At 40.9% G+C, this 10,702-nt stretch overlaps 1 protein-coding gene across 1 annotated transcript in view; it reads left to right on the top strand.

The window, feature by feature from the left end:
- Positions 1-1,296: 1,296 nt before the first annotated feature.
- Positions 1,297-10,702, top strand: part of LOC119427247 (afadin) — a 25,977-nt gene continuing 16,571 nt past the window's right edge. Inside the window, exons 1-9 of the mRNA XM_037694827.1 lie at positions 1,297-1,325; positions 1,593-1,722; positions 3,628-3,820; positions 5,318-5,424; positions 6,657-6,760; positions 6,882-6,922; positions 7,846-7,890; positions 8,460-8,665; positions 10,365-10,510. Coding sequence (XP_037550755.1) covers positions 1,297-1,325; positions 1,593-1,722; positions 3,628-3,820; positions 5,318-5,424; positions 6,657-6,760; positions 6,882-6,922; positions 7,846-7,890; positions 8,460-8,665; positions 10,365-10,510 — 1,001 coding nt within the window. The remainder of the gene's footprint in view (positions 1,326-1,592; positions 1,723-3,627; positions 3,821-5,317; positions 5,425-6,656; positions 6,761-6,881; positions 6,923-7,845; positions 7,891-8,459; positions 8,666-10,364; positions 10,511-10,702) is intronic.

Below are 10,702 nucleotides of genomic sequence, written 5' to 3'. Positions count from 1 at the left end.
AAACATCTGCAGCATGGTACTGCAACAACCATCGAGTGGTAAAACATCTGCAGCATGGTCCTGCAACAACCACCGAGTGGTGAAACATCTGCAGCATGGTCCTGCAACAACCATCGAGTGGTGAAACATCTGCAGCATGGTACTGCAACAACCATCGAGTGGTAAAACATCTGCAGCATGGTCCTGCAGAGGCTAAAGGATTTGAGTCTCCTCAAAAGAAAAAGACGGCTCTGCCCCTTCTTGTCCAGTCCAGTTTATTCTCTAGGTGGACCCCCAGGTATGTGTAGTGTCCACATCAGTTCCCTTGATGTTGATAGGGTTGGGGGGGTGATCTTCTTGTAGTAATCTATATAGCTGCAGTCTACATTTATCAGTCTGAGGAACAGAAATCGTTTCATTCTACGTCTGTCAAAAGGCACGACGTCTTATCTGTTCATCCAGAAACCTCATGTCCCAACCATACCTTCTGATCTGTTGGAGATAACTTTATGAAATGTTCTATATTCATGCATCATTACCAGACGAATGTCATTTACACTGTTCATCATCCCAGCTTCAACGTTAAGGTCACAAATCAAGGTCAAATCTTTACAAGGGTTTGCTTGTCTGCGTCATTGCTTTTGATTTGCTTAAGAAAACTTTGTACACATATACATCATCATTAGACTGCGTGTCGCATACACTTCATCACACTAGTTCCAAGGTCAAGGTCACAATCCAAGGTCATCTTTGCTTATCTGGACCGTTAGACTGCTGCATGATGGTTTGTTGAAATATGTTTAATGTGCAGCAGACAGCATGTTTGTGCAGATCAGTGAAGAAAACACATCCAGTGAAAGCATGACCAAGAAATGAAGGTCAAGCATTCCCTGAAGAAATATTACCCGCCACCTTTAAAACCAGAGCTTTATAATAAAATCAAATTGTGATGTAAAGTGAGTTATAGCCGTTTTGGACCAACTTTGATAAGATGCTCCAAAAGCCACATCTTCTATCTTGTCTGAGTTTAATTAAAAACAACAATTTAAATCTCTGTATGATTCAACATCCAGACAACAATAATTTATTGTTTTATTTGCTGTAGAGCTACTTGTTGTTGAAGCTTTTGTTCCAACGCAGCTTCATCCTGAAAACAGGCGCAGCCAACAAAAGCTGCCCCACATACATGAAGCAGAATGAATGGGGAGACGTGTAAACTGTGCAGAAATGACCGGCATGCACGAGAAGCCGAGTCAGTTGACACATCCGTGTCGTTGAGAAAACGAGAATAAAACTTCAGACAACACGAGGAGCGCGATGACGTGTCCGAGGCTTCTTGCTGCATCGTATCCAATGTGGCGTTGCACGTGAAGAAATGGGAACCAGCAGAAAATGTTCCTTTGTCTTTCTCTGTCAGACTTATTAGTTTGCCTCATTTACCAAAGTGCCACTGACCTGTGAAATGAGGGCAGAGGGTGGCGGGGGCTCAGAGGGGGCTCAGAGGGGAGGAACTCATTTCTCACCATCTACCATCGCTGACGAGTTTCCATCAAACGGTGTGACGGTCGAAGAACTGTTCTGTCGTTCTGTTTTCTCCTGTCTGGCCTTCTGAGGACGAGTTCCAGACCGAGTCAGAACTCTGAGGACTTAAAGATGTCGGAGGAACGAGAGAAGTTATCTAAAGTCATCCGGCAGTGGAACAGCTCCAGACTGGACCTGTTTGAGATCAGCCAACCTGACGAGGTGAGTCCGTCACAGACAAACTGTCAGAACCAGAACGTGTTGAACGCATCGATGTTGACGAGCAACATTCAGCTGCAACCAAACATTAAACCAGAATTATTATGGCAATAAACAACAGCCAGAAAGAAGTTTACACTTTGATGTGTTAACTTTAATAAAATTAACGAGAGACAGAACAGTGACTGAAAGATGAGCCTAAAAAAAAAAATCTACGTGAAACAAGCGCTGGTGAAACTTTTTCATCTGTTTTTGGATCATGTAAAGTGATGTCCCTCCATCGTTGAGGGGTTTAAATAGGAAATGTTTGTAGTTTTAAAGATGAGTGTTTTTTTTTCATTCAACCTTAGACAGATAAGTCACATTGAGCCTAGAAGACTCATTTACAAGTGAGATCTGTTTGGACAGACACAAAGTAGTGAAACTGGACACATGTAGGAGTTGGAGGCGAAAAAATTCCTGTCAGACTTTTTTTTTTCCTGCCTGAGAAGAAAAAACTCTGATAAAAAAACACCTCGCACAAACAAGCACATAGTGACGTAGACATTCTGCAGAGGGGGGAGGACGAGAGCAGTGAGCATGATCATAGATGCTCTCGAGGTCACTGTAAGAGTTCTGATAAGGATGTAATAATCAGTCAATGTCCTCCGGTGAGATCCGTAAACATTCTCGAGGGATGTCGAGGAATGGCCAAGAATAACGACTATGAGAACCCAAGAGTCCTGAAATGATGACACAGAGTTTATTCAGCTGGTTTCATCTGGTTATCAGTTGGAAATTCCTCAGGAAGGGGGTGGTGAGCATCAGCCCACATGTTCTCCAGGTGAATTCAGATAAGATGGCCTTCAAGGCCAGCCAGGGAGCCAAATTCAGATAAACAGTTGTTTTGGGGACAGGCAGAACTTAATGACATCTAACTTGAGTCTGTGTTGGTCCACTCGGTTCAGAAATGTAAAAATACATGACCACACCGATGGAACGTGACTGAGTAAAATCCCCAAGATCTGATCCATTCAGCCCAAAGCATTTGAGTCTGGGTACTCGAGACACGAACCAAGCCATCAAAAAGGCAAGCAGCGTGATCAGGTCCAAATTTGCTGCGACGACTTCCTTGATTGATTGATAAAACCAGCAACCAGCCGAATCCAAAAAGCAGGAACCAGTTATCGTAAATCCAATTAAATATGAGTCCTTAAAATCCACAAATGGCAGCAGAGACACATCAAGTCTTCCAAGTCGATGAGAAATCCAGCTGCGTGCCAACAGAGCAAATCGGCTAGCCTAAAGCCTGTCTTCTCTTGAAGAAATGTTGTAAATTGAGTTGAGGGACCAACTGGTCAAAAGAATCCATAATTATAGTTCGGAAGAAATGAAGAGAGTCTCAGAAGCAGTTTCACAGACAGAGCAGCAAAGCGGAGAGGGAGGGAAGCATCCGATCTCAGCAAGAGCAAGTGGTGAAGTTTTTATGGACTGGAACTGAAGAGAATGTAAGTAAACCTTAATGTGCTGGATGTGGGCACCAGTGACGCCCCCACCACATGAAAAGGAAGAAGATGGAGATTATGAGGGGTTCTTTTGGCTGCTCCCTTCTTCAGGCGTTGCCACAGCGAACAAACTCACATGAATGATTTGGCAATTTGTTTTAAGCCGGACGTTCTGCCTGACACAACCTGGGCTTGAACCCGCAACCTCAAGATTACTGACCACTGAGCTACCCCAGAAGGTAAAGATCATGGATATTTAAGTGGGTAGGAGTCACACTGTGGAAGAACAGAGGTAGTTTTTTTTATTTTAATTGTCCGAGGCAGGAAAAGTAAAGACAAACAGGCTAACGATAGCATGAATGCTACATTAGCACAAACGTACACAGAACAAGTGATGCTTTAAAAATCTCCCCCTCCTTTTCAGAACCTGGAGTTTCATGGCGTCATCCGTTTCTACTTTGAGGATCCCTTGAAGGGAAACGTGGCCACAAAGTGTCTGCGTGTTTCCAGCAACGCTCCAAGTCGAGAGATTGTTGAAACTCTGTCGGAGAAGTTCAGGCCCGACCTGAAAATGCTGTCGACGGGATTTTCTCTTCATGAGATCCACTCCACTGAAGGTAAGGTGCCCGTTATCAAAACGTCTCATGAACCATTAAACAGTTTTTACGAAACACTCATGAAGTAAGCACAACACATTCACTTTGGGGAGTCGCCCCAATTTAAGATGGCCGCCCTAGCTAATTGATCCTATGTAACGATGCTTATTTTCTTCAAATGACTGAGCATCCAAATACTGTTTCTTCACTGTTCATTTTCTCCCTGCAGAAGACAATAAACCAAACATTTGTGTTCTGCAGCAATCACTGCAGCGCCATTACAGCCACCGACCACAAGAGGGCGCACTAAACAGAAAATGGAGCCAAACTAGCTTTCAGCTGGGACAATAAAACGTCTATGAAACTTGGGTTGTTTTCCTCCTTTTGTGGTCAAAATTAAAAATAAAATCCAAAATAACATTGTAAAATTTATATCAACCAGCATACAAAAAAATTATAACTTAAATAGCAACATTTTTTAAGTCAAAGAAAAAGAAAAAACCGCCAACAACATTTTTATACTACTTACCCTCGCACTGCATGGCGGCAAAGTGAGGGAGAGGAAGTTACCGGGACAAATTGTATTACATCATTTCCGCCTTTGACTCATTTCAAAATAAAAGACCTCAATGAGATAAAATTCACAATTATTATTATTATTACTACACAGTAGAGTAATATTTCAGAGTACATTCTTAACTCTGTTACACCTATTAAATAAAAAATGGCTACATTTAATCAATTTTACAGATACTGAGGTATAGTATGGTGTGGTAGTAGCTGAGAATCATTCACATCACATGATGCAACACTTGTTTTTATGCCTTATAATTACTTAACAATAAAACAGTATTTTATTTATCAGTGTACGATCACTTTAACTAAAATGCACGTTTTAAAAAGTCGTGACTGTAAATGTAACGAGTCCCATCTCGGGCCAAACGGACGACAAGTTAATTGACGTTGATTGCTCAGCAACTCCCTGATAACACTGTCCCTTATCTTCTGATGCCTGTTCGATGTGTTGCAGCTCCAGCTAGTATTAGCAAAACAGCAGCTAAAATGTAAAGTTACCAAATCTGTTGCTAAAAGCTAAACATTGCAGAACAGTAGCTAAAGGTTAATTGTAGCAAACAAATGCAAATCCAAAGCAAGCAAATTTTAAAGAGAACAAAGTGTTACAGAAACTGAAAAGATCCTATTGTGTTTTATGGGAAATTTTATTTCAAATAAAGTTAAATAATTCAAAAAGTCACAAAAAACTAAAAGGTGCATGACACCAATGAAGAGTTTCTCTTGAATGGAAAAACTGTCCTACATAAATTGTGAAAATAGTACAAAATGTGCAAAAGTAGAGTAAAAAGTATAAAAAATAGAATACAAACATGAATGTTTCACCGCTGAGTCCATCATGTTATTTTATCAGACGACCTCAGCTGTTACAGGTGGGGTCCACAGTTTTGTGTTGGACGATAACTCATTAATAATCTTGTTTGTTTATTTTGTTTGTGGAATAAGAGCGTAAACTGAACCAAGATGAGAAACCTTTGATTGTCCAGTTAAACTGGAAGTCGGACAGCCGAGAAGGACACTTTGTTCTGAAGAAAGACGGGGACACTTTGGAGGTGAGCCTCTAACTTTATACTTTTATTTGACCGCCCTCGCACAGCGAAGAGGGGTCAATGGAAATAACGTCCGTCCATGTTGTGAGCATGATGACTTGAAAAATAAGTGAGGTAGTGTCTTTAGTTTTGGTGTGTTACTGCGTTTAGGAGCAAGAAATTTTCATTTTGAAAACTGGGTTGCCACATTACAATCCAAGATGGCTGCCATCATATATGCTTATAAGTTGACGTGTGAGCTGGATAACTTGTAAAACAGGCAACGTGCCAACTTTCATCTTGGTGTGGGGCTGCATACCTTCCTTACATAAATAGTGTTACTAATTGACTTTTATGAATGTGAATGTTTCTGTTCAGTTCCATGAGAAGACTTCTGTTGTCACTTGGTACTATACAAATAAAATCGGTAATTTACAAATAAAATGAATTGTATTGAATTGAATCTAATGTCGGTCTAAGAAAGGTCCCTATCATGAATTGGGTTGCCACATCAAAATCCAAGATGGCTACCACCATATATTGATGTTAGCATCCAACCCACATCATTTGAGCAAACCATGATTTCTAGTTTTTAATAATATAGTTTCTTCAAACGATTGGGGTGGCCGAAGAATAACATATGGTGGCCAATGGTGGTCTTGGCCACCACAAAATAATCTATGGTGGCCAAGACCACCACAGATTATTCTATGGTGGCCAATGGTCATCTTGGCCACGTTAGATTAGTTTATGGTAGCCAATTGTGGTCTTGGCCACCATAAAGTAATCTATGGTGTCCAAGACCACCACAGATTATGCTATGGTTGCCAGTGGTGGTCTTAGCCACCATTGGCCACCATATATTATTCTTTGGTGGCCTTGACCACCATTGGTCACCCTCTGGCTCCTCTGTTGTTCCTGGTCGTGGATGAAATTGCTCCCTGCACTTGCCAGGATCCGTCTCTCTGCGCTGCCTCGGACAAACAAACAAACAAAAAACTTCCCCCTGTTCTCCACAGTGTAACTTCTACCCACTTGAATATCTTACACCAAAAACTTTTAAGTTTACCTTCATTCCCTGTTCAATTCTAATCCAGAAAAACACTCATCTCAAAAACTACAAACATTCACTGTTCCAATCCCTCAGCAACCGGGGACACTGGCGTACCGCTTGTTCAAACTAACAGTCGCACGCTGTCTGACCAGCGCCTAGAGTTCTTTTCACTAAAGCTTCATGTGTGATCATTTCTGAACAGGAAAACCGTCATGAGACTGAAAAAGGAGGCGTCCTTCAAACCTTTAAGAGGACGCTGTCAAGGAAAGGAAAGAAAGAGACGAGCACGATGACAGATGAGAACAGGTAAAACTTTCTTTTAGTCCCAAACCACCGAACTTTCAGAATAAAACGCTCTTCTTTAGATCCACGTTAGATCAACTGAAGATCAGCTGAACGTTAAGAGAATTTGTTTGCCCCAATTCAGGACTCAAGAACAGGATCTGAAACCGAGCCAGACTCTGCAGGGTGAGTATGAATCGGTACAATGTGGTGTGACAGAAACATGTAGGCACATTTTACCTGCAGCATTTAGCTTTTTATCACCCACAGCCGAAGGCCCAGGTCTGAGTGTGTGTTGGTTTTTCTGTATCATCAGCTGAATATCTTGTGAACCTCAGAAAAGATTTATATGAAACTTTCAGAACGTAATTCATGAATGAACTTTTAGACTCTGGTCACCTCAGTAAGGTGATCTTAGAAAACACAAGAGGTTAAAAGAAAACTTGGTGAGGTAGTAGCTGAGCCTGATCCCCGACGAATAAGCATTCACTGATCACATAAAATCTGTTTTTAAAACCTCTTCCAGGAACTACTGGGACCAACTTTGATGGTTTGAAAAGAAAATCTACTGAACTACTGTAAAGATTTTAATGGCATTTCCACAAATTAATCATTGGGTTTAGATGATTTGCCTTTCAGCTCAAAGTAATTCAAAATGGCCGCCACAGTTAACTAATATTAGAAAACAGTAATGACTATAACTCAGTCAGTGGTTGGGCTTCAATGCAATTTTCCAAAAGTACTTTTTAGTGATACATCTAACCCTAATTAACCTTGGGAGCCAATCTAATGCAAGATGGCGGCCACAGCTAATTGGGAATAGCCAAAACCAAACTGGCTAAAAGTAAAACAATAAAAAAATAAATACAATTTACTGTGGAGGTAGCTGAGAGTCATTCACAACGCATTCTAAGCACTAACAAATCATGGAAGCATCAACATGTCATGAGGTTTTATTTTTAATGGAATAAAACGGCAACAACTGCAATAATTTCAGACATGAGCTGGTTTCATTTAAAACTCGGACATCAAAGGCAACACGTGCAATAATTTCTGTTAAAAGTTTGAAATGTAAATTACATTTTAAGGTTTCTGTTGTTGTCATCTAGAGAAACAGCCTGAATTACCCGTCAGACTCCAGATCAGTGATAATGGTGAGTGAAATAAAACTTTACTGTAGGAGCTTAAATGCTGCTTGTGTTTGTTAAAGGTTGTTAAGGTTAAAATTGTCTAAAGTAAAAATATTTCTATTGAAATAAGTGTTAACATTGTCTGATAAATATTTGATAAGATGACATGTATATGTTATATACATGCATATTTTGTTTAAATGACTTTATGAGAACTAAATCTGCCTAGAAACAGCTATACTAAATTTTGATTGGTCGGTAAAGTAAAGCAGAGGAGGAGGAGCGGGGATGCATCATAAATTATGGCCTAAAGGGCCTCTCGTAGCTTCGGCAGAAATAGAGCCACAGATTGTTTTTATCTCTATCGTTTATCTTAATGTTTTTTTATATTTATAACTGGATTTTGTACACGTATTGTTTGTGTTTATGTTTTTCAAATAAACAGTTAAATTTTGAACACCGTGGTCTTGTGGAGGAGGAGTTTGAAGCGTTGAGCTTCTCCGTGCAGATACATCTCGTTTTATTGTCTTTGTTTTGTTGCGATCAGTGTTGTGTCCGTTTGCCCCGTCCTGTTGTATTTTTTACCGTTTCAGCTGAAGAGGCCTTCCTGTCAGCAGTCATAAATTACACCAACAGCACCACAGTCCATTTCAAGCTCTCGCCTGCGTACATCCTCTACGCTGCAGGCCGGTTCGTTCTGCGTTGCCACGACAGCCGAGGCTCTCCATCAACAGGAAACGTGCACCCTGTGACGTCTATCACGAACAAAATGGTGGCCATGACGAGGAGCGTTATCCAGGCATGACAACTTCCGTCACTTGTGCCATAAACAGGATGTAATTGTTGGTTCAGTCGTCAGCAGACGACCACTACACGACATCCAACACAGCTACGGCCCAAAACGCCAACAAAATGTTGTTTTTATTAATAACAGCAACAGGACAGAACCTACATGCACACTTCAGAACACGGAGATATGATCACCATGGTAACCACACACGTCACTCCCTGACTGCCATGTTAATGAGAGGCGGACAGAAACAGACTAAAAAATAAGCCTAAAAAAACATTTGCTTTACCTGTCGTGTACAGCAACCTGTTGTATAAAGCAACCTGTCGTGTACAGCAACCTGTCGTGTACAGCAACCTGTTGTATAAAGCAACCTGTCGTGTACAGCAACCTGTCGTGTACAGCAACCTGTGGTATAAAGCAACCTGTCGTGTACAGCAACCTGTCGTATACAGCAACCTGTCGTATACAGCAACCTGTCGTATACAGCAACCTGTCGTGTACAGCAACCTGTCGTGTACAGCAACCTGTCGTGTACAGCAACCTGTGGTATAAAGCAACCTGTCGTATACAGCAACCTGTCGTGTACAGCAACCTGTCGTGTACAGCAACCTGTCGTGTACAGCAACCTGTCGTGTACAGCAACCTGTCGTATAAAGCAACCTGTCGTGTACAGCAACCTGTCGTGTACAGCAACCTGTCGTATACAGCAGTCTGTCGTATACAGCAATCTGTTGTACAGCAATCTGTTGTACAGCAATCTGTTGTACAACAATCTGTTGAACAGCAATCTATAGAAATGAACTTTACAAGCATAAAGGTTGAATGAATAAACCTTGTTTAAATGTTGACCTTGATTTATGACCTTGATTTTAAAACGGGGTGATGAAGTGTGTACATGACACTCCGTCTAGAGAAGATGTAGATGTGTATGATGTTTTGTTAAATTATCTTGGAACGGATCTGAAGCTACGAGCGGGACAAGGGAAAGTTTACGGACGGACCGACCGTCTTGTAATGAGCCGCCTTCAACGGGCGAATAAAAAACACTGAGTGAATAAAGACAAAAAAATATGAATAATTTGAACAATGAATGATGATTGTAGAATAGAGTTAATTGAAAAGTTGGTGTGTCACAGTTTGGGAGGAAAAAAACCAAAATTAAACATTAAGCAGGAGTTTAAAATCCTTTAAAGGTTTCAATAATCACAGAATTGATGAAAACAACAAGGAACAGGTGAAGGACAGAGGAGCAGAAACTGAGGAACACGGGAAGGCCGAGGAACAAAGTGAACTCCAAGAAACAGAAAATAAACAGGAAACAAAGCGCAACAAAAAGAGATACAAGGAAACAGGAAGTACAGAAGTCAAGCTTCCACTGAGCTCCACTAAAGTTTTCCTCACGGTTAATATTTTTAATTTGGTTTAAGTCGAGTCACATTTTAAAAAAGTCGTAGCTTATTTTGGACTGAGATGCTTTGAGGGAATATTTTGCACGTTTTGTGAGATATCAGACAAATGTAGAAAAACAGTAATAGAGAGCTCCATCCATGCTGATGCTTAGATGCTCTGGAGTAATTATATGTTTTAAACACCTGCTCTCATATTTGTACGTTACTTTTAACGTGTTATTAATGTTGACGTGTTATTAATGTTGACGTGTTATTAATGTTGACGTGTTATTAATGTTGACGTGTTTGACCTCCAGAGACAGCAGACGATCGTGGGTGCTCTGACCTTCTGGATGTCCAACTCCTCTGAGCTGCTGAACTTCCTCCAGCACGATGAAGACCTGAGCCCGCTCACACAGCAGAGTCAGCTGGACCTGACTCACCTGGTGCACAGAGCCTACAGGTACACGTGCACGTATGCACGTGCACATGTTTGTCTTTCTATCTTTTCTTTACAAGGACTTTGCATGGACTTCTATTAATTTTTCATTCATTTCTATAGCCTAACTCTAACCCTGAACCTAACCATTACCAGTACACACCTAACCCTAAACCTAACCATTACCAGTACACACCTAACTCTAAACCTAACCAT

The sequence above is a fragment of the Nematolebias whitei genome, chromosome 21, assembly GCF_014905685.2.
Source record: "Nematolebias whitei isolate Nwh7 chromosome 21, NemWhi1, whole genome shotgun sequence".
NCBI lineage: Eukaryota > Metazoa > Chordata > Actinopteri > Cyprinodontiformes > Rivulidae > Nematolebias > Nematolebias whitei.
This window is presented reverse-complemented; position numbering and strand designations above follow the sequence as displayed.